This window comes from Laccaria bicolor, genomic scaffold (assembly GCF_000143565.1).
Source record: "Laccaria bicolor S238N-H82 LACBIscaffold_56 genomic scaffold, whole genome shotgun sequence".
In the NCBI taxonomy this organism is placed as follows: Eukaryota; Fungi; Basidiomycota; class Agaricomycetes; order Agaricales; family Hydnangiaceae; genus Laccaria; species Laccaria bicolor.
This window is the reverse complement of record NW_001889927.1, coordinates 309,720-334,243: the sequence shown is the minus strand read 5'-3', so window position 1 is coordinate 334,243 and position 24,524 is coordinate 309,720. Positions and strand designations below refer to the sequence as shown.

The following is a 24,524-nucleotide window of genomic DNA, read 5'->3' as shown; positions in this document are numbered from 1 at the left end:
AACAGATTTTAGCCATAACGGCACGTTTGCACCCGTTATGCGCTTCGAGACGCTACGTACGATGCTCGCACTCGCCGCAATAAATAAATGGGATATGCGTCAGCTCGACGTGAAAAGTGCATATTTAAATGGAAAACTCACGGAGGAAATTTATATGAAGCAACCCCCGGGTTTTTCAGACGGCAGCGGACGTGTTTGTCGATTACAACGTGCGCTTTACGGTTTAAAGCAGACTGGACACGCATGGAATCGTGAATTTAATGGCACTATGGCAGACCTGGGATTCACGCAGTTAAGAATGGATTATTGTTGCTATATTCGGAGAGAGGGGGAGAAATTTGCGATATTATTGGTATGGGTGGATGACATACTCACACTCACCAATAACCCTGCGGAAAGTGATCGTGTCGAAACAGAACTCAAATCAAAATATGAAATCAAAGCATTGGGCCAACCTTCATTACTGTTAGGCATGAAGGTTACTCATGACACTACAAACCATACTATCTCACTTTCGCAAACTCATTACATCAATAAACTCCTCAAGAAATTTAATCTCGAAAACCTGAATCCAGTTACCATGCCACTCGATCCGAACGTCGATTTAAATCAGGATGACGAGCCATCAGAAAATGACAGCACTCACGACATGCAAGGTACAGGGATCTATGCAACAATGATTGGATCTCTAATGTACACCGCATTGGGAATGCGCCCAGATATTGGGTATGCAACAAACAGACTTGCACAATTTACAAGCCAACCCCAACCGAAGCATTGGACAGCCGTTAAAAGAGTATTCCGTTATTTGAAAGGCACGAAAAATTATATGCTCACATATGGAGGACAAAACTCTAATGCAGACGTGAATATTTATTGCGACGCTGATTGGGCTTCACACGCCGACAGAAAATCAGTCAGTGGATATGTAGTAACCATAGCTGGTGGAGCTGTGGCTTGGAGCTCGAAAAAGCAAAATACTGTTGCTCTTTCAACTGCTGAGGCAGAATATACTTCTGCTACTCATACTGCCAAACAAGTACTTTGGCATAGGTCTTTATTCAATGAACTCGAAATTCCGCAGCCAAAAACATCCACAATTTTCACGGATAACCAGGCTGCAATATCTATTGGTCATAATCCAGAGTTTCATGCTCGGACAAAGCATATTGACATCGCGCTTCATTTCTTACGCGATCACGTCGAAAAAGGAAACCTAGATTTGATCTACATATCAACTCACAACAATCTCGCAGATTTATTCACGAAGGGTCTCCCGCGGATTGTACACCAAGACTTAACTTATGAGATAGGTGTAATACCTGACCAAGGGGGAGTGTTGGAATAACACCTGGTATATGGTCAAGTATTCCATGCATCTCGAGGACTTTGTAGATAGATCGAGATTGATGGATTAATAAGTCCGAGAACATCACCGAACAATTCACACGTATCTAGTAATTAGTAGTATATTCTAGTAGTTACATTTTGTAGTATATAAGGGTGATGAAGCTGCCCTCAACATGATTATTATCTTTATCCCCTATTACCACTGTGCTATATACACTCTCAACAGGAGCCGTCTGGGATTCATTGACAATGACCTCCGCTTTTCGGGTTTGGATAGTAGCTGGGCGTTGGATCAGGCCCGGGGCTATCGTCTGGTTACAACGGGTCGTACTAAGGGAGACGCCTCCAATGGGAAATAGCATTTCTTCAGTTCAAACGCAGGCGTAATATGTCGAAGTCTTGGGCCAATTATCTGGATGCTTGGAACAAAATAATGAGTACGGCACTGTGATGTGTTCTGAAACAACACCATTCCAAGATTGCGACGTTGTTTCAACGTGCTCTCGATCTGAGTTCGGGATCTTTCATATTTTCTGGAGCCAGACCTCCTTCAGGTTTTCTCGCAATTTTAGTTTGAAGATTTACAAGTGCGAAAGCTATTCCTTTTCAAGTTGACGTCGATACTGGCAGACTCAGGCTGTTAGAAATGTATCTTGAATATCACATGTTTGGGCACAACCTCTTCATTCGCCGGTAAGCATTTTTCAGTCGACAATCATCACTCACTTACGAAATACTAACGAAATTATTTACACTGGCTACCTTCGCCACTAGTAACAATCCGTTCGACCTCAGTGACATAAAAAGCAAGTCAAAGTCGTTTCCTGCCTTGCTAGTGTATACCTCTTGGCAGCCTTAGGCCCCTTTCAATTAAATAGAATTAGTCAAGGTGCATCATGATGAAGGTTACTTGGTGCACTTGCCAGCCAGGGACAAGGGGGTGCCAGGATTTAAAATAAGGACTGGGTGTCGAAATTATTTTTAGTGGGAGGCTGAACCAACCACCCAACGTAATCAGGCACATGTCCATTTTAGGAAATATGATGTCATCCACATGCCATTTTTCCTCCTTATCCATCACCCAATGCCCAGCAGGCTGTGAAAACCCATTCTTTGAGCTCCCCATCGAGCTTGAAGTGATACTACGATGAAGTTGACCATAAAATTCACTATTGAAATTGAACTACTGAGCTGCCTGCTATATTGAATTAAAGTAAGTCACTGTAGGGGCTTGCTGTTTTCAGGCAGCAATGTTGTAGAGAAAGGTATTTCACAACATGTGATCTCAGTTCCAAGTCCTATCTCATCTTAGAGCTAGTTTTTGGCTTCTTTATGTTCAGATAGACCCAATATATTCAAGCTCATGCATCCTGGCAGTTATCTGAGCACTGTTCAATCACCCTCTTGTCGTTTTGCACTGAAATTTTGGTATGTCAAAAAAAAAATTAGCAGCCTGGTGGCTGAACCAACCAACTGGCCCCTGGTCCAGGAATTAAATCCTGGTACCCCCTTGGCAAGGGATGTCTTTTTCACAACATTGAATTCCCATAAACACCAACCACATGCCATCCATTCATCAATGACATTTAAACTTTCAATGGAGCATGCAACATAAATGACATGCAATGAGCACATTACCCCTTTCTGGACCACCCATTGGCACACCTCTAAAATCAGAATCTATTTACTTACAAATGCATGAACATGTAACGTGCCTTCAAAAAGGGCTTTTAGAACTTTTTTGATGACCAAAAATAATCTGGTATCTCCTCAACAAACTATGACTTGCAAGTGTCACAAAAAATATGATGAAGGTTACCCTTATACTAAGAGCTGCTTACATGAATTCAAAAGAATGTATGAAGATATCATAAATTGAGTGTCAATCTAGTGTACAATAATCTTGGCCATTCATATACTCAAAGTTAAAAGGGAAGAAAGATTGCAGCTACAAATTTCACAAGGCAAACCTACAATTTACTCCTTGATTGTGTTTCATTTCCATTTGTAAATGAATTATCTCTGAAAAGGAATTGAATCATCATAAAATTTATGTCACAAAGCTACTTTACCTTGAAGAACCTCTTCATCTTTCTCAACCAGTTTCGTATGATATTTTTTCGTTTTCTGTTTGAACCAGCATTGTTTTCAGTAGTAGGCTGGGCACTTGGTGTATCAGATAAAGACTGAGGTATTCTATTGTCTGAATCCTCTGCCTTGCTATTTCTGTGCATCATCCTTTGTGTTATTGCAAGCATTGCTACAGCCCTCTTTGTTTCAGGATGCTCTTCCCCAAAAAATTTCTTGTTTGACTCAAGGACTTGGATTTGCAGCTTCTCTGCTTCTGAATATTTTTTCAAGTCTCTGAATGAATCAGCTAGGTTTGTCATAGCATGGACTGTATTTGGGTGTTCTGGTCCCAGTGTTCTGATGCTTATGTCCAGAACTTGAATTTCTAACTTCTCTGCCTCTTCATATTTGCCAAGATTGTTGTATGTTGTTGCAAGATTTGCCATGTTAATCAGTGTATCAGGGTGTTCTTCACCAAGAATTCTCTTGCTTGTATCCAGAACTTGGATTTTCAGCTCCTCTGCCTCTCTGTGCTTTCCCAAATTAGAATATATAGATGCAAGGTTGGACATATAAATTGTTGTGTCAGGGTGTTTATCACCAAGAACTTTGATACTCAAATTGACAGCTTGTTCCAGAAGGTTTTCTGCCTTTGAGTGTTCCCCAAGATGTACATATGTTAAAGCTAGATTTGACATGGACCCAATTGTGTTAGGGTTTTCTGTACCAAGGATCCTCTTTTCCAAATCAAGGACTTGTATTTCCAGCTTCAATGCTTCTGTATATTTTCCCAATTTATTCAATGTTGAGGCAAGCTGAGCCATGATAAAATTTGAGGTCAAGTGGTCTTCCCCTAAAGTCCTAATACATAGATCCAAAACTTTAACTAGAAGTTTTTCTGCCTCAATATATTTCCCCTGATACAGATATGTAGCTGAAAGATTTCCCATGATTCTGATTGTATTCTGGTTTTCTTCTCCAAAACGCCTCTCAGATACATCTAGAACATGTATTTGTAGTTTCTCTGCTTCAGCATATCTACCCAGAGCAGTATATATGCTGGCAAGATGTACTGCACAGTGCAATGTATGAAAATGTTCTCTTCCCAGAGCACTACTTCTTAGATCCAAAGCTTGCTGCAGCAGCTTCAATGCCTCACTTGGATATCCTTGCTCTAATAAGAGCTGGCCAAATCTTTCATATGCATCATCAAAGTAACTGTCATCTGCTTCTTGGCTTAAAGTTGTTCTATACTGCATGTTTTCTCTCACGTGCATGACCAAGGCCCTCCTGTACTCATATGGCTTCTGGTCAAGATCACCATACAAAGAATCTGACATAGCAGCATATGCCATAATGCTATATTTTTTTCTCTCATCCAAAGACATTCTGTCCTTGCCCCAAGCATGAATCAGTGGATGCACACTATAAAGACCATCAGATGAGCCCAATCTGATCAGACCAAATGACAGTAATACTCGAATGCCTTCTTCAAAGATGAAATCATCCCAAGTGCCTGCCTCATTGACAGGAAGCAGTGTGCAGTCTAGCATGGAACTCACAATTGGCAAGGAGGGTGCCTTGTGATGATGGTGGCTTTTGTGTATAGCAGCATAAGAAAATATATCCTTCATAATACCATCATAGTGAAAGAACACAAACAAGCCCAAAATAAGCATCGCACTCTTAGCTGCCTTGGCCTTATCAAGATCATCACACTCAGCTCTACTCTGAATTTCAACATATGATAATTCCCAAGTTCCATAGACAGTCCTATCATATTTGGAAGCCCCTTTGAATTCTGGATGAGATAATAGAGTCTCTCGGTGTTGGTAGTATTTAGCAAGATAATCTTTGATATTTGTAGCCTGAGAAGAAATGTAGGCACCAGCTTGATCAATAGCAAGAGGCATATAACAAAGGCTTTTCACAATCTCAGAAGCTTGAGCTCTTAGCTCCGATTTGGAGGTATCTAGGCAAGCAGCCTTTAATAACAGAAGGATGGCATCATCCTCTTCCATCTCCCCCACCTCATAAGAACTCTCAGGGGATGTCAGACGCTGCATAGTGGAATTGCGACTAGTTATCAGAATATTCCCTCCTAGCCCAGGTGGAAAATAGCCCTCAAGCTCCTCTGGTCTCAGAGTATCAGCATTATCAAAGACAATCACATAGTTATCTCTCAGAGAGCCAATCCATGAGAGAGCAGATTCAGGTGACCCATCCAGTAATTGGGTCTGAGCCACAGAAAGATTGCAAATACCCTTCAACCCCTGTATAATGGAACCAGCAGAAAATGCATCAATCCAGAAAACATGGGAAAATCTGAGCAGTCAAAGATTAGCCAAGTTGATCTGGTTGTTCAAGTTTGAGGTTCTTACTTGTCAGACATGTCCTCAATGAACCTTAGGCAAATCTGACTCTTTCCGATACCCCCCATTCCATATAACAAAAAGTACTTCCTGCTGCGAAGTTGTTGCTTGTCGGAACCCCTCATAAAATGATCCTGCAGTTTGGCGAGGATGGCTGTCCGCCCTGTGAACCGCGGGCTCGAGTTTGGCATCAGCGGAACGGCTGCGCCAGACGTCACTCTACGGCTCAAGTGCACGTTGTAGGTAATCTGCGTAAGGTACACATCATTCAGCGTGCGCGGCATCAATGAGAGAAGGACTTCACATACAGTTTCAGCTACGTTGACGTCCCCACTGACAACAACGTTCTGAGCGCCGGACAAAAAATTGACTCCACTCATGTTAGGAGGAGGAAGGGTGTTCTCTGAAGGAGGGAAGGACATGGGGCGAAAGAAAGAAGCAACCAGCGCTGAACGACAGGAGACCCCCAATTCTGCGAGCGGAAGTTTCCGATGCTGTGGGCACCTGACAGTTTGAGGTGCAGATAATAGCCCTCCGCATACGGACAATTGCACAGGCGACGGGCGTTTAGGCATCGCCTCAACACCGCCTTCGCAATATCATGAAGATGTGTCGTTGCATGCGCTGCAGACATTATCTCTGAGGACGACGAACATAAGTACGAAGACGAATGTCTAGAGCACTACAGACATCACCTGCGACATGCAACTCGATCCATCCGTCTAAAAAGCTGCTTCCTACATCTCGCCCTTTCCATCCATCTTGGATCTCTTCTCCCGCGCCACGATCGGTTCCTCTTCTTTCAGGCACGACCTTCCCCGGCGGCCCCAGCTTCCTCCGTCTTCACATCTTGGCTTTTCCTCTTTCTCCTGGACCCATCCCGCTCATCTCACGTTTATTGTCCTCCTTTAAGTAGCGGTCGCATGTACCTTCTCATGAGTATTCCTTCAGCGGCGACGAAAATCCGATTGGTTGGGTCCCGCACTCTTGTATATAGTTCGTGCAAAGATGTCTTGAGGCAAACTTGATTAAACGCGGAAACTCGCATAGCTGAAATCAGCTTACATCTACTCCCCACTGGCATCCAAATTTCCTACCCATGGAAGGGCCACTCTGGCGGTCTCTTCTCAGAAGAATGAGAACAATATTTGCCTTTAGTGAAGTTGCAGGTTCTGGAGATGATCAATGTCGTGAGCTGGTTTAAGCTTTTGGGTTCACTTGGGACGGACATGTAACCAGTAGATCGGACCATGCGTGGTTGAGTATCCGTTCGCCCTAATCAACAGAGCCTTCCACCTGGTCACGGTATGAAGTCCTCATCAGCTACAGCCTACAGGTACGCCCGATTCAACGGAATCGAACCCCGAGTAGAGGGAGACGCCAGACAATCGGTCACGAGGGATCTGGCCAGCTGGGACGAGGGGGCTAGATCACAGAAGTAAAGCGTTCGACATGGGCGTGAGATGAAAAGGCAGGCGTGATGCGAGATGAGCTGAAGCTATGAGAGACACCAGAGAAATTCAGTCTCTGAGGCGCAAGCTGATTTCCCTTCGTTCTCGTCTGATGAAAAGGCCTTTAAAAAGTTTCAAGTTGGATATAAGGCCACAGTCCAACTTGAAGTCCTCGTCAGATGCAGGTATAATGACAGAAGAATTGTCAGATCAATTTCTGATAATGCTGCGATTGAATTTTAAATTTTACACCTCCTATGCGAGAAGAGCATCATATGTCAGGTGGTCTTCGAGAGCTTTGTCGCTGACTAAGCGAGTGCAAGCGCTCTCAAGCTCGTTGACCAGGACCACGACGATCAGTTTCATGCATCTTCTTCTTGAACTCACGAAGGGAGTCGAGGAGTCGCCAATGTTTTCACTGTTTGCAATTCATCTCTGTGGATGAGTTTCTTATTGACGAAACGAAGCAGATGGGCGTGCCTAGCATAGTTTCTATTATCGTCTTCAACACGGATCGGGTCTTTCCACAGGAGTTTCCAAGCTCGAACCTTGAACGTTGACGCCTGCCAGGGATCACCGGATCCTTCGTGTCCACTTGCACCCTTTGATTTCGAGCTTATCCCTCTAGAAGCTTTTACAGGAGTGTACTCTACTCAACTTCGGATTTCTCTAGCCTCTGACCGCCCAGTTTCTGGCCTTTTACTGGTGTTCTTCTGACAGTTATGATTGGGAAATGCAAAAGCCGCCGCAGCTCGTGTTCTTTTTGGTTACGACACCTCATGATGAACCATCCGTCCCCAGATTCAAATAATGTTGGGACGTAATGCTTTTGCATCTCAGTGTGTGTCCGCGAACGGTATACTATGATCAAGTTTTGTTGGCGATACCTGTTGAGCTCGGCTTCAGTCAATACATCAGTGTGGTTGGCTTAAATATGTCTATTTCAGGATAAGAATCGACATGTGTTTTGGCCAATCTGCTGGGTGTATTGAATAGCCGATTCTTTACTAGTATCAGGGGATAGGTTTTAAGATCCAAAGGACCATACCATTCTCCTCCGCTCCCTCCACCTACGGTGATGGCGATTCCGCTTCTGTTGACAAGGCCGGTATGGGCAAAGGGTTATTCTCGAATAGCCCCAGGCTTGAATTCGCGCATCCTTCATGATTTCTTATCCACCCTCGGATGTACTATGTTTTCAGTTAGTTGGCTCATTATCCATAATAATGCTCATACTTAAACATGATTGTGTCATAGTTTTAAGTTCACTTCCTTCCCGCGGCCTTTCATTCAAAAACTAAAATATACGCGCTGGCTCAAATCACGAGAATAAGCCACTCGTTTTCCCACCTCATTTTGCGAGGAGGAGGCTCAAACTTAATGAAATTACTCAACGTACTAAGTGTAACGATGAGATGCCTTGGCCGCTAGATGCTACATATTTATGTGCCGCGGTGCTTCAGGTTAAGGAAACCGTGGCCAAGTATCGTGACTCTGAGGATTGTGTCTCGTGAAGCATCCTCGTGATGACTGCCGCATTCTGGGAATGAACGAAGTAAGCCGTGTCATGTACACCAAGTTACTATCAGGTATTGAGACTGCTTTTGGCAGTATAAGATAATACATCTCAGCATTGGCTTCCCGATATTTGTCGCGAGTCCCAATAATCGGGCAGAAATCTCTTTTTTTTCTTTGGAAGCGCTGGTCGGGCTTTCACGCGCAGAGTACCCTAATGCCTTTATTTTGAGTTGTCAGTGCCACGCCACCTCAAATTCTGGCTAAGTATCTTCCCAGTCCCCAATTGATTATGGCACTTTCCGACGACGAATGACAAAACGTGGGCGACTTGGGGCTGAACTCCGTCTACTCCTTCCGAACATTATCCTCAGTATGAACCCAAATTATACATCAAAATCAGGGTCGTCATGTAGGTTCCCTGGCAATGAACTGGAGGGTCCTCTACTTTTTCGACCGATATAATTTTTGCGGGCAAGGGAAGGGCATAAAACTCACGGCAATTGCTCTCACCAAAGGCAGGACAAGTTCACTCCTATACCCTTTACTCTCTATATCTTGCATACATATATCTCCATGTCTTCTGCTCGTGCCGACCTAGAAGTGATTTCGACCCTCCAAGAGTACCATCAAGCAATCATCTCAGCAACCTGGATGATCACTCTATCCCTCATCCCCCAAGACCTAGTGCGAGCTGGAGCCATACTCCTCGGCTTTCTGATATATCTACAGACCTACCGCCCACGAATCCTCATGAAAACACTTCAACTTCGACTCTCATCCTTGGAGGAAAAATTGCAGGATGCCGTCGATAGCGGAATTATGCGTCAATCGGATGCAAGTTTCACTAATCAGTTTGTGAGGGACATGGGGAGGTGAGTTCTTGATGTTGTATCATGAAATAAAATACTTACGCTGTCAAAAATATACGCCCTTTAGAATCCGCTACAGGACCTTTGAGCTCTACGAGAGAACGCTCATGACGTCCGGCGGAATTTTTCAGGAGATAAAGGCCGTTTGCGACGGCCTGTCACTCAAGATCAATGAGTGCATTCGGGATGTTGATGCCCTAGAAAGGGACCTCGAAGTATGTTCTTCCCAGCCATTGGTCTCCCCGATTTTACATGATGCGCAGATCAACCGCGCAAAAATTCTAAAAAATCAGTATCACTTGTGGAGTGACAGGCCGAACTGAATACATACTTTACTTTCCATTATTCATCACTGTCTCGCTGACTCCTCCTTATCGCTGTGTTGTCTTCGCTTTCCTCCTGTTTTCGATCTTCTGTTCCTGGCGCTAGATTTTAGTCATCTGCATCTTCTACATTTTTGCACGGTCAGGGCGTTCTGCCCTCTTTTTTGATTGGCTTCAGCGAGTGAAATGTTGTAGATGAATGGATATTGCGAAATTCAAAGCACCATGATGTGTGATAGTACACGGTGCCACTTTCCAACGCTTCAAGCCATGTTGAACGGCTTCAGTATTTTTTTCTTGCACAAGCCACGAAACCCTTCTCAATCGCCTCTCATCCCCCAAAAAGTGACGGTTTATTGCCCAGTCCTCATTCCCGTCCCTTAGCCCTGCACACCCAAAATCAGTAGGAGATGGGTTATTTCTGTCCAAGATCAACCTCACAATGTGCTTGCGTCGCCTACAATTGAGGTGGCGAAGAGACTGGTTCTTCCAATTTTCTAACAAGACATGCATGATCCATGGGTACTATTCACGTTTAAAATTGGGTGGAGACCGGCTAAAGGTGCCCGTAGTTGGCGGGGGATTTGGAGAGATAGCGATGTTGTAGCGATGTTTCATCTGTGCCCAATCTGTGCCAGTGCAATATGATATGAGAGTTAGCTACGTAGGCTTAACGGCCTTTCGGTGACGACATTGTAGAAACTAAGGCGAAGCTGGAAGTTGAGAAAAAACAAAAATAAAGCTTGGGAGGGCGCACCGTCAGTCGTTTTCAACTTGAAGGCATCATGATCTAATGTTTGAAATTCTCGGGATCCGAAGTCGGCCGCTCAACTCAGAGTCAAAAAGACGGTCTTGATTATTTAAACGGGAGAATTCAAACGCTAGCGAGCCTCGCGAGTCAGATTGTCGACTAGCATTGCAATACCGTTGAACTGCAGCGAAGTTGCTTGTTGTGACAACAAGCAACTTCGCTGCAGTTCAATGACGCCAAGAACAGGACTGTTTGGGGTTGTTTGTTTTTGAGCACTTTCCCTACACTGCCACACTGATTTTAATTTTTTGATAACAGCCCTCGATTCGGTGCTCTGGGCCACGGAGGAGTCCCGAGCTTTACGTGTTTCCTTTTTATGTGCAGGTTGTTGAGTCCTTACGTGTAGTGTTACTTAGGCTGCCACCCTCGTCCACGAATGAACGACGTGTCCCTACCCCGATTCAAAAGGCAAGAGGCGAGCTTTACCATTATGCTGCGGCTGGCTGTTCTGATTCCCGACTTGTTACACGTCCGCAATCGAATTGGCAGAGCTGCAATGTATGGGGGCGAACGTGTCTTCGAATACGAACCTGGCTTTACTTTGGTTCCTGCACCCCTCATCCTCGTCTTTCAGGGTGTTCTGCATCAGGAAATCGGTTGAGACTTATGTAGGTCTATAGAGCCTATGTAGGAACTATAGCTTCATAGGCTCCCCCCCGATATATAGATTACATAGGTCAATGAGTACCCTATGTAGGCTGGTGGTAGGTTGCCATAGGTACTGTATCTCAACCCCCTTCTACCGAAAATGTAGTTTCACCTCTTGCTGAGGTGCTTACTCTACCATCACTTTTTACAATGAACTGTTTCAATTTCGGAGGTGATCAGTCTTGAGACTTTCACGACATGGGTGAGGCGAACTTAGTGAATAAATATTGCATCTTAGGGGAATTGAACTCAGAGTCTTATGGAGAGGCCTATACAAGTCATCGCGCAAGCAATATAACAGTTAGTCTATTCGAGCATTTGTGACATGTGGCTGTTTGCACTATACATACCACCAGTGCTGGGAAAACTTTTGTTCACCCCCACTGCGAGTAGTGAGAAGATATGTCTGATAAATTGTGGCCGAGGGTAGCTTGTATCATATATACTGGTATTGTGATCATAATTTCCCTCATACCCCATTGACTGTGATATCATGTCTTCATCGTTCCAGATTTTTGATGGGGTGAGATTTATTCTGATAGTCTACTGTAGGCTCAAATTATCTTTTGTACCTACCATGGTCTACAGAGGTAATGATAAACCTATGTTGACCTACCGAGCCTATGGAGACTATGTAAATATGGCCAAACTACAGCCCAAAACCATTTTCCTGATGTGATTGTCAGCTCGTTGCCGACACCCAAGAGAAAGCACGATGGTCACTGTCAACTTGATCTCCTGCCATGTTTGGGTCGTTGGCTCGTACTTTTATTCAACTTGTTCTGGAGCCATCTGGGGTTCAATGACCTTCGCTTTCGGGTTTGGATAGTGGCTGGGCATTGGATCAAGGATACAGATACAACGAGTCATACTGATGGAGACGGCCTCCAACGGAAATAACATTCCGTCAATTCTTCCCCTCCGAAAGCCGGCGTGATATGTCGGATGCTTGCAACGAAATCATTAGTACAGATTTGGAGACGCCGCGATGTGTTCTGAAGCTGCACCATCCCAATATTGCGAATTTGCTCTCGTTCCGAGTTCAGGATTATTTCCCTCCATGTGGAACTTCGACGCGACTTTGATATTTTCTGGAGTCATACCTCCCTCAGGTTGACTCGCAATTTCGTCGACAGTGGGCGACTCATGCTGTTAGAAAGGTCGAACGCGTATCTTAAATAACGTTAGTAGGGCCTTTCAATATTCCAGAATGCAAATCAAAGTGGTTTCCTGCGCTGCTGGTGTATACCTCAGCGCCGTCCTCACCCTCAGGCTCGCCTCGCATTGCCCCCTTCTGAATAACCCGAGAAAGTGGTTGCGATTGGCTCCTATTCGTCGGCCACCGGATAATCAATCCGTAGTTTGGAGAGAGAAGCTTTGGGAGTAATTTCAGATGCTCGAAACCATGGAATAAGACGGGGGTTGTGAGGGAATTCAATATACTTAGTGAAGGTGCATCATGATGAAAGTTACTTGGTTGCACTTGCCTGCCAGGGTTAACATTGAATTCCCCTATATACGCTGCCCCCTATACGCAAACCACGTGCCATGCATCCATCAATGACGTCTTTGAATCGAGCACGCGACCTCCCAACTAGCATGCATCGAGCGACCATCATGACTTCCACCACCGCAAAAACGACGCCCTCCCAAGCCCAACCCTCCCTCCGCAGAAGAATGCACAGACACATGCTCGACCGCGCGCCCTCCCTATCCAGCTTGAACTCGCTCGCTTCAGCTGAGCTCAAGATCTTGCCCGAGATCACTCACCGAGGGAAAGACGGGGGGGAGGAACAGGAGGGCGAAGATGGGAGCCCTGAAACGGATTATGAGAGTCGGACGTCGAGTGATGAGGAGGATGAGGATGAGGATGAGACGCCTCCTCAAGATACTGTCTTTCCAGAGAAGGGGAAGGAGAAGTTGAGCCCGAGCCCAGGTCGACGCCAACGCCCCAAGATCGACACCTTGGGACTCGGCGCGCTTCCAAGCCCCCCGCGAATGAGGCATTCCAGCTCAAGCTCAAGCTCGACGATGTCGCCTGGCTCACGCGCGTGGTATGAATTCGACCTTGCTGTTGTCGTCGCCCTCGTTTCGCCCATCGGGAATTGGCTCACGGGGGGAGATCATATCAAGAACCTTCTCCTTATCGTTTTGCTCATTTTCTATTTACACCAGATTATCGAAAGTACGTCCCTTTCTTCTCTTCTCCGCCCAAACGTAACTGACGCACACCTCCCATAAAGTCCCATGGGACCTCTATCAAAAATCCCGCCCCCGCCGTCGATCCCCCTCCCTTCCTCCCCTCCCAGAATCCACGGAACCGCCCTCCTACAGAACGTACGCAGCATCCGAACTGCGCTCATTCGAACTCTCTCTCCTCTTCCTAACCTTCCTCTCCCCCTTCCTCGGCGCTCTCTTATTACGCTACGCAACAGCCGCCGTCCTCGGCCCTCAATCCGTCTCATGGTTCAGCACAGGTCTGTTCGTATTGGCAACGGGCATGAGACCATGGTCACACCTCGTCGAAAGGATACGCACGCGTACGGCCGAGTTGCACGATTTGGTGCATTACCCTACACCGCACTCTTCCTCTGCCGCACACAGCGATTTAGAGAGACGGGTTCTTGAGCTAGAGAGGAAATTGGGAAAGATGGGGAGGAGGGTTGGTGGGGTTGTCGATGAGGTATATGAGTATGTGGACGAAGCTGTTGATGGGGTACAGCATTCGCTGAAGAAGCAGGAGGGGAGGTGGGAGAAGTGGGATGGGAGGGTTAGGGAGGTTGAGGAGAAGTTGAACAAGGCCCCGGAGCGAGGGCATGGCAAGCTCAGTTTGGGTTTGGATGGGGCGTATGCGCATTCGTTGCTTGCTTATGTGCTCCCGCAGTGGCTTTTGGATTTTGATGCGCCGTATTATACGAGGGGGCTGTACTATGGGCCTTCTTTGTACTCCCCCACCACCACATCCACGATCGCGTCGAGGCACCACCATCATCATCAGCAGCATTATCAGCACCCCTCATTCCCTTCGTCTCCGTCGACTCCATTGGAGACTATCGTTGAGGAAGACGATTCGACGACTCTGAATGGGAATGCGAATGGGAAGTGTCAAGAGAAAGAGAAATATCGGTATCCGTTATTGGCGCGCCCGATGTGGATTACGTCGAGCATTATTATGCGGGTGGGCTATCTTTTGATGGCGCCGTTGAGGGCGGTTGTTAGGATGGTTTTGAGGAGGTATTGAGGGTTTCCCGGTGTTGGAGCCCGCTGGAATGGTTTCCTTGCACACACACATCGGTCCTCTAACTCTCGCCCGCCTTCTCAAAATCGTCCGCGCCCATCACCTCTTTTCGCGTACTCAAAGCCCGCTGCAAGTATATCCCGTCCGTTTCTCCTTGGGCAAGACAAGACCAAGATCCAGATTCAAACACGTATATCCAACCCACGACTCGCAACAAAATCGTTCATGCTTATCATTATATTCCAGTCAAACGTTTCTTCCTCCGCTCCCTGCTGCCCGTTCTCCGATAATTGCTTCTTGGTAAATCGATCCCCGAAGAACAGACCCCCTCCTTGTTACCCAACCAATCGCAAAGAACAGGTTCTTTTTAGTGATCCTAAATAATCGATCCCCGTCAATCCGCCGGAGCTGCTACCATTCCCGGAGAATCGGTTCCTGTTATGGTTTCCTGCTACCCTGTTACCTCCTCAAACAACCGCTCTTTGCTCCTACCACCCCGCTGCCACTACTTTCTACCCTGTTCCCCAGATACCGTCTCCCCTTCTTGCTGATATCGTCTTCCCTGCTTGCTGATATCCAGATCGATCGTCCGCTCGTCTTTGATAATCCCGCATCCCGTCCATTCCGCGCCCTACATACCTGTCCCACTCATTTTCTGCAAACTGTATTCCGTACCCCGCGGGTATCAGTGATTCCGCACCCCGTATCACAGTCTGCACAGTCATTCCGAACACCACACGCTCCCCGCATGCCCTGTACACCCGTCTCTGTCATTGTACGCATACACGCACGTCAATTCTTTTTCTCCTGCTGTTCGCTGAACTGTCTTACACTTCCTTTCTCTGTATACACTGTTGTATTCCATATCGATTTTGAAACTTTTCGTTTCGGCGTCAGTTCAAACACACATGGATCATTCAAGTTGCAAGGACTTGTGGTGGTGGACAAACTATAGCACTACTACCACCCCCACACCCCGCGCATCAAGTTTAATTCCACATCTGAGTAAAGTTCCATGTAACTTTTTATCGATATCTATCCCTCACTGTCAATGATTTATTAGGAAAGGAAAGCACCACGCAGCCTTGAACGTGAAATAAATTCGCGTTCTCGCAACTGAGAAGAACTTTGGTCATGTTGAATACTTAATCAATCCCTCCGCCGCTGAAACGATTGCAAGCTATGACTATTTCAATAGTATCGAGTCCTTCACCGGGTGTTTTACAAAAGCTTGAGAGATACGCATGTATTGAAAGACCTGTTCTTTCGAAAAAAAAAAAAAAAAAAAAAAAGAAAAAGAGAAAAAAAGAAAAACGCAAGCGAACCACATCGAAACGTATCCCTCCGTCCCTCACTTTGATAAAGGAGTAAGTATTCAACTTAGTTACCAGGGAGTCATTAACGATCTACGTCAATGACGATCCCTCTGCATCAGTGCTTCCAAAAATGTCCCCATGGTCACCTATCAGCGCACCCCACTCCCTTAACTCCGGAAGCAAGTGCTCTAAAGACCAAGAGCGATTGGGATCGTCAACCGGGCAATCAAGAAGTCGTTCGTACAATGACATTGCTTCAGTGAGATCACGTAAGAGGTTGCCTTCGTTGAACCGAATTATGAGGGCAATAGCAAGGTTTCTGAGTAAACTGGAATCTTGTGGATGATGTGCTGGCAGAAGAAGAAGTGCCTCTTGGTGCAAGGAAATCGCTTCATCAAGGTTGTTTGAAATGCCCTGCTGTTCAAAACGAGCTTGAAGGGCATTGGCAAGGTTATTGAGTGATGAGAAGTGATCTGGATGAGGTGCTGGACAAAGAAGAAGTGCCCCTTGGTGCAAGGAAATTGCTTTGTCAAGGTCGTTTGAAGTGCCCCACTGTTCAAAACGATTTCGAAGGGCATTGGCAAGGTTATTGAGTGATGAGAAGCGATCTGGATGAGGTGCTGGTCGAAGAAGAAGTGCCTCTTGGTGCAAGGAAATTGTGTCATCAAGGTCATTTGAAGCACCCCGCTGTTCAAAACGAGTTTGAAGGGCATTGGCAAGGTTATTGAGTGACATGGAGTGATCTGGATGAGGTGCCGGCCGAAGAAGAAGTGCCTCTTGGTGCAAGGAAATTGTGTCATCAAGGTCATTTGAAGCACCCCACTGTTCAAAACGAGTTTGAAGGGCATTGGCAAGGTTATTGAGTGACATGGAGTGATCTGGATGAGGTGCCGGCCGAAGAAGAAGTGCCTCTTGGTGCAAGGAAATTGCTTCGTCAAGGTCGTTTGAAACACCCCACTGTTTAAAACAAGTTTGAAGGGAATTGGCAAGATTATTGAGTGACATGGAGCGATCTGGATGAGGTGCTGGCTCAAGAAGAAGTGCCTCTCGGCGCAAAGAAATTGTTTCATCAAGGTTGTTTGAAGCACCCCGCTCTTCAAAACAAGTTTGAAGGGCATTGGCAAGGTTATTTAGTGACACGGCACGATCTGGATGAGGTACTGGCCGAAGAAGAAGCGCCTCTCGGTGCAAGGAAATTGCTTCATCAAGGTTGTTTGAAGTGCCCCACCATTTATAACGAGTGTGAAGGGCAGTGGCGATTCTATTGAGTGATTCGGCGCGATCTGGATGAGGTGCTGGTTCCAGACCATGACGAAATGCAGTAATCACCTCGTCCAAGTCTCTGTTAGACTGGCTTTGTTCATGTAATCTGTGATAGGCAAATCCTAATGCCTTCCATGTCCACATATTAATTGGCTCAAGTCGTGTGGCAATCTCGAGACACTGAATGTGATATGACAGTGTGGTGACATCTTCGTTCCCAATCATAATGGCAATCTCATAAGCCAGCCCAGACTTTTGGATGTCGTCAAGAGCCTGAGACATATGGCCATCCTGGAATCTGGCTGCAATACAAGGTAGAAACAGTGTAGCCCAACGATGCATCGCTTCCTCCGATATCAGTTCCATACCCACTGCACCACTAGGTGGTGCCAATTGTTGACGTGGGGTTCCACTTGAGAAGTGCAGAGGCCAAAATTTGACAGCATATGGCTCTACACCACGAAGCTCTGCGTAAGCACAAGTCTTTCCCCGAAAAGATGGGAGTAACTCGACAAACACAATCTCGAGGCATCTACTCGCCAATACGTAGTGCGCTTCTGTAATGCTAATAGCTTGAAATGCCTGGTCATCAGACTCTGTGGTGATGAATTCAACGAACGACGCGTGAAATCGTTGTGTTGCTGGAGATACAAGATTAGTTTTCGGATCACCATGCGCCGGCAAGGCTGCCAGCCGCTGGTGAATCTCCTCTGCGGCGGGCCTAGGTATGCCTGAGAGATGTGCGAAATCACCAATTGGCAGGGCTTCCTGGAGAACTAATGTTGCTGCCAGGAACTTTCTGAGTATCACTTGACTGCGTGAAGTTGGGAAAGAGGTCGAAATAGCACTGCGATATAGACGCTCAAGCTGCCTGTCTTCCGAACCGTCTTTCTGATTGATCATCTTCTCTTCGGACGACAGCATTTGGTCAAGTATCTCGTGCGGATATCGAGTGTCAAATTTATTCGATACCAATGATCGTGCCGTTGCTGCCCAGATAAGGAGACCATCTGCACGAGCCGCCAATCGATGGATTTTGTCATTGTCGGGCTTGCGCCCTCTCCAATTAATATTGCCTAGTAAGAGGTGCTGATGGAAGTAACTCTCGATGACCGTCTGTGAGGCCGGGGGAAGAGGGTATTTGCGAGTTAGCATTTTATCGACAGCCCGTTCAATGGAGTAATTGAAGCGACTTGTCAGGACAAATTTTAAAGGAGAGGGCGACGGAATGTGCACAAGTTCTGCCAGGAATGATTCATAATTTCCCCATTCATCCAGACCATCCACAACAATGACAAGCTGATAAGGGTACCCAAGCGCACGAATTGGGTCGAAAATATATGCCGTTAAATAATCCCTAAGCCCGTCGTGCGGGCCATCGAGTGTCCTTGCAGCGTCGGCAATGTTAGCGATGGCTTGCGGATACATCGCGCCGAGCTGTCTGGAGATCATCTGGATGACCCTCTTGGGGGACTCTGTAGTCAGATTGGTGAGAAATATACCCCCAGCAAGGCGGTCCTCCGATTTGAGAAGGTGGACCAATTCCTGAGCGACAGTCGATTTACCTAGGCCAGCGGCACCATGTACCCAGAGGACAGACTCTGGGGCGTTAGCTATCCAGTCGGAAACATCCCGTATAACGTCATCTCGACTTTTCTCAAGATATTCGTTGCGTGTATAGTCTGGATGGCTCGGCAAGCCGTTCAGTGATGCGAAATCTGGTTTATGTCAATTTACTTCACCACGCGGTCAGAAATCTCGGACTCACCAAATTTCCGGTTGAGTTCCTCGGTATCCAGCTTTATATTGACCGAATTTTCCGTCTAATTTCAAGTTCGTAAAAGACTTTGGCATTAGGAGGACGTCACAAACCTGAAACAATTGGATTGCGACGTCCAGCCTTCTTCTGATAGCTTCGAGGTCACCCATGTGAGCACTTTGTTGCAAGTACCGCGAAAGGAGATTGAGTCGACTAAGTTTCTCACATTCTTCAGCTATGCTTCCGAGAGTCCTATGTAAATTTCAGGTCAATACAATATAGTTTTCGGGTACGACTGCTTTTCCCCACTTCGTAAATTCATTCAGGGCTCGTTTGAGTTTCTCTGATGGCCCCGCCTTACTCTCGGAACAAATGACGGCGCAAGACAAAACAAATTCTCCAGCTGTAGCTGCTACTTGTTTCATGTCGCTGTAATTCGAGCGAGTTTGCTGATGGCAATGAGAATTACGGCAATTGAAAGGAATTTCGAGGACGTACCGAGACGGCCTGCAACATACTAATGACTTTTCCGATTAATGGTTGGACCCACGGTACCGGTATTAAAGAGCTGGCTTCCTCTACGAGGGTGAGGATGCTGATGGTTGTCCCGATGGTTATATCCAACACTTTGGATAGTTTCTCCGAAGTTCCGTGTTCGCCATCGCTCACGAACGAAGGCTGAACGATGTGTGAATGGCGTGAGATCCGGTGGGACAAACCAGAATGTCGAAACTGACCTTGATCCCCTCAATATCTCCCTTTATCATATCCATCAATCCATCCAAGGATTTGCTGTCGCCATTAAGTTGGATAGTTTTGAGCTTCGCAATTGTCCTAAATGGTGGATAGAAACATTCAGAACGATCAGGTCTATAGAAGATCAATGCTAGATTCTTACTTATTAAACGCTGTCACCGCCCGCGCGGTTTCTGCACGCTGGGCATCGGTAGTGGCAGATGCAAGTTGAACGCTGAACCGAGCGCAGGTCTCGAGAACTTCGGTAAGCTGAAGGATAAAACTGTTGAGGATCGATACGCATTATACATCGCAGACCTTACCTGGCCTTTCGAGTCATTATCGCGGATTACGACAATAAGCTGGATGAGCCTCTTGAGCTCGGAACTTTCTTGGAGGGTATACGCGATAGAGAGAATGGCCATATCTTTTTTGAAAGATTTGCCTTTCGTGAATGCTTTGGTAGATGTTGAATCCGTATCGTGAGGATTCAGCACCGGAGGGTTCATGGTGGTGGTCGGAGGCTGCGGTGCTGGTATGCCGATGGAAGACTCGGTGGGTTGGGGGGTCTTAGGTCGCAAATGAAGAAATTGCAGGAACTTATCACGTTTACGATCCCCCTTCGGTTTAGGTGCCATAACTGGGCAAGTTGAAATGGGTGTACAGAGGAAAGGTTGTCCACTGTCCTGTGAGAAATGACACCGCTGAACCTCGAGGCTTAGGCCTCGAGGTTCAAGCTCTGCCGTTTGCAGGACGCGGACCGAAATCAGGAAAACCCGGTCACGGGACAACAGTTTCAAAACCGCATGATCATAACCACCGCAAATTCCACCCCCTCCAAGCTCAGCCCTCTCCATACAAGAACGCACAAAAATATGCTCGACCGCGCGCCCTCCTTGAACTCGCCCGCTTCGGCAGAACTTAAGATCTCGCGTGAGATTACTCACTGAGCTCGCCGAGGGAAAGACGGAGAGGAACAGGAGGGCCAAGAAGAAGATATCAGAGCCCCGAAACGGAGTAGAGTCGGGCGTAAGCTTATTCGTTGCTTGCGTATGTGCTTCCGCAGTGGCTTTTGAATTTGAACTTTGACGCGCCGCATCATACTAGGGGGCTGTAGGATCCCTCTTTCTCGCACACATCCACAATCGCGTCAAGACACCACCACCACCATCACTATCAGCACCCCTCCTCCTTCCCTTCGTCTCCATCGACCCCACCGGAAACTATCGTCGAGGAAGATGATTCGACTACGGCAAATGAGAAGTGTCAAGACTCAAGAGAAATATCGGTACCCGTTCCTTGCGCGCCCGATGTAGATTACCTCGAGCATTATTATGCGGGTCGGGTATTTTTCGATGACGCCTTTGAGGGCGGCTGTTAGGATGGTTTTGAGGGGGTATTGAGGTCGATTTTGGCGGTACTGAGGTCGATTTTGGCTCTCATTCCTCGCCGTGTTCGTACCCGCCGTTATCGTCCCCCTTGCACACACGCACTTATCTTCAACCTTTCCTAGCTATTACTTGACTTGGATGCCGTCGTCAGTCCGTTTCAGCCCTCTCACTCTAGCCCTCCTTCTCAGAGTCGTCCGCGCCCATCGCCTATTTGCGCGCGTTCATAGCTACCTGCCAGCAAACCAACAACCATATCCCCGTCCATTTTTCCTTGGGCAAACACAAGATCCAGATTCAAATTCGAACACGTATATCCAGGACTCGCACCAAGTACTGCAGAACCATTCATCTTTATCATTATATTTCTCAAACGTTTCTTTCTCTCCCCAGCCAAATTGTTGCTCCCTGCTGCTGCCGTTTTCGGATAACGGCTCCTTGTTACCAAATCAATCCCGAAGAACAGCTCCCTGACAATTCGTCCCCAGCTCACATCCTCTGCTACCATTCCTAGATAATCGGACACTGTTACGGCTTCCTGTTACCGCCCCAAACAGCCGTTTCCAGACAACCGCGCCTTGCTATCGCTCTTTGCTCTCGCCGCCCCGCTACCACTACTTTCCCCCTGCTCCCTGATGCCGTTTTCCTTGCTTGCTGATATCCAGCTCGATCATCCTCCCTTCCTTTTAATGTGTGCTTGATTGATAATCTCGCATCCCGTCCATTCCGCGCCCTGCATACCTGTGCCATTCATTCCGTACCCCGTATCACAGTCATTCGGTACTCCCTATCACAGTCATTTCCCAACCCACGACCCCGCTTGGCCTGTACCCTGTTTCTGTCATCACCACCGTCATCACGCACGTTTATTCTTTTTCTGCTTTCTCTCTTTTTCTTTCCTGCTCTTCCTTGAGCTTTCTTCCTCTTTCTTTCTTTGTTTACGCTCTTGTATTCCATATCGATTTCAAATTTTTCGTATCGACGTCTGTCTTGTAATGGACAAGCTATCGCGCTCTCTCGTCCCTGGCCTGGACAAGGGACGGTGTAGATAAATCTTCAACAACTCCTTGGGCTCGCTGTCACTATCGCCGAGAAACCGCAATGATTCACGCAACATAAATCCCCCCCCCCGAGAGATCTGCAAAAAAATAATCTCTCGAAGAAATTCATATGTTATTGCCGTCAGGGGGTGTTCGAGGGGTGAGATGACTCATGATGGTCACCTCAACTCAATTGAACTCAATTATAATTTACTTGCACTCGGAAATGATGAGTCGATATACACAACGGCCCTGTGGTATGAAATGGGCAATGATCGAGACAAAACCTCACAACTTGCATTTTGAATACCCAATCAATACCTCTGGCATCGCAGAAAAAAGGTAGTATGACACCTTGGTACTACGTGACCATGAGGGGCTCTTAAGGAGACGCTCAGCTTCATCATCGGTAAAATATATTCAATACCAATTCTCCGCCCCACACCAAGAAATTGTGAAAAAGCCCAATGATGGCCCTTTTATGTAGATCTCTCAGTCTCGCAATGATCGATGAGAAAATAGTGATCCCTTTCGTATCTATGTCTATCTATGTATATCTATATTGAAAGCCCTTGGAGGGGTCGCTTCCATTGATTATCTTAGATTTCCACCTCAAAACAACGTTAAGAATGGACCTCTCTCTATTCTCATGATATCCATCCGAGTCCTTGACCATGCATTGAAAGCTCTCTCAAGAAATACTCTTCTCCGGTACCATTCAGAGCGGGCCCTTTGAAAGGAAAATCACAGGGGAACCACGTCCCTCACAAACCCAAAATTAATATGTACATGACGTCTCAGCTACTCTTCTCGACAAATACCCCAAAAATCGCATTGAAAAAAAAAATCACGGTGAATTCACCGAAACCCATCCCTCTGTCCCTCACAACCCCAAATTCAAATTATCATGTCCAAAAAATATTGTTCTCAGCAAGTACCGGGAGTGGCCAAAAAAATCCCTTTTTCCCAAAAAATCGCAGGAGAACCACAATGATGCATCGAAACCCACCCCCCTGTCCCTTACAAAACCGAACTAGATCCATGAAGTTTGACCAATTGCCACTCCTGCACTTGGTTGGGTGTTTAGTATTGTGAGCAGGGAGTGACTGACAGTAACAAACCCCTCTCAGGCAAGTCAATTCAACCAAGGAAAATCTGACTCTGAAAACCCTGCAAATGATGCTGAAATTTCGGGGAGAACTGGACTCTGTGAGCTCTAAGCAACAAGAGGTTAACAAATATGGATAGGTTTTCAAAAGTAGCAGACCATAGTTGATGACCGTGAAATGTGTGGAGGCCTAAGTCTTAGCCTTTCTCTGTCAATTTGTTGTTGCTTTCTCTGCAATAGGAAGAAATGAATTCGAAAACAGGTTGAGTAGCTCTGAAGACTAACCCACTAGTTAAAAAATTAAAATTAAAATCAACATGTGATAAAGAAAATCAATGACGTACATCCTGAACCAGCATAGAAACATTGCTTCAGTAATTTTTTCACCAGATGGAAAACAGTAGTTGCTTACTCGCTATACAATGTTAGCACTGATGAGAGATTTTTAACATAACATAAAACTCACAATCTGAACACCATTCACATAAAGAGCTACCATTAGAAATTATGTATCAAAAACAGAAAAAGGAATCTTGCATTCTAATAATGAAAAAAGAAATAAGTGACATGTCTTATTATGAGGAGAAATGGGTAACCAACCTCCTGAAATAGATGATCCTGTTGGCTTAGGTATTTAATAAGGAAAGAGAGAGCATGCCAGCTGCAGAAATTAGCTGTGGACACTACTCAAAAATGAGAAAGTGCCTACTGTCTGAGAAAAGAAAGAAAAAGTTAGCCAAAACATAAATGATGCAACCTGGTTTCTCACATTCTGCATTATGATTCAATGCTCAGTGAGACAGAAGATGAGCATGGAACATACAGGCTGCACAGAGAATAAGTTTTATATTGTGAATCTGTTTTGTGTACTTACTTTTGGAGAGCTGGTGCCCTACAATGGCAAATGCCACTCTTAGGCAAATAATATTTCAGCATCTTGGATACTCACAATCTGCAGGGTGATCAATCAGCAAATATAGGTGGCACCAATTATTTACTTACACCCTGGAGTATGCTGCAGGATAAGAGGGCAGATATATCAATATCAAGTAAAATAACTTGCATACTGCGATGAATTTCTCAAACTAAGCTCAGAGAATAAATAAAAGCTACTCACAGCCTAACAGTAACATTCACTTGAAGTGCATATTGGCCATTGAAAGTTACTCACCCCCTGGCAGTACGATTGAGATGAAAAACCCAATGAGTACTACCCAATAAAGTGGATAGGTTGTGACTAACATACTAGTTAGATAGATGTTAGT

The 24,524-nt window shown here is 46.0% G+C and overlaps 3 protein-coding genes across 3 annotated transcripts; 2 read left to right on the top strand and 1 right to left on the bottom strand.

Annotated features, from left to right (window-relative positions):
• Window positions 1-9,334: 9,334 nt before the first annotated feature.
• On the top strand, window positions 9,335-9,953 carry LACBIDRAFT_333885 (uncharacterized protein; the record flags this gene model as incomplete). Its single annotated transcript, XM_001888579.1, has 3 exons — window positions 9,335-9,633; window positions 9,698-9,845; window positions 9,894-9,953. The coding sequence occupies 3 exons, from the start codon at window positions 9,335-9,337 to the stop codon at window positions 9,951-9,953; spliced, it is 507 nt and encodes a 168-aa protein (XP_001888614.1).
• Window positions 9,954-13,011: 3,058 nt separating this feature from the next.
• Window positions 13,012-14,653, top strand: LACBIDRAFT_313036 (uncharacterized protein; the record flags this gene model as incomplete). The annotated part of the gene is made up of 2 exons (XM_001888578.1): window positions 13,012-13,597; window positions 13,656-14,653. The coding sequence occupies 2 exons, from the start codon at window positions 13,012-13,014 to the stop codon at window positions 14,651-14,653; spliced, it is 1,584 nt and encodes a 527-aa protein (XP_001888613.1).
• A 1,403-nt stretch (window positions 14,654-16,056) lies between these two features.
• LACBIDRAFT_295705 (uncharacterized protein) lies at window positions 16,057-20,232 on the bottom strand (the record flags this gene model as incomplete). Its single annotated transcript, XM_001888534.1, has 8 exons — window positions 16,057-18,947; window positions 18,998-19,052; window positions 19,102-19,240; window positions 19,487-19,495; window positions 19,539-19,666; window positions 19,726-19,858; window positions 19,887-19,993; window positions 20,047-20,232. The coding sequence occupies 8 exons, from the start codon at window positions 20,230-20,232 to the stop codon at window positions 16,057-16,059; spliced, it is 3,648 nt and encodes a 1,215-aa protein (XP_001888569.1).
• Between the last annotated feature and the right edge of the window lie 4,292 nt (window positions 20,233-24,524).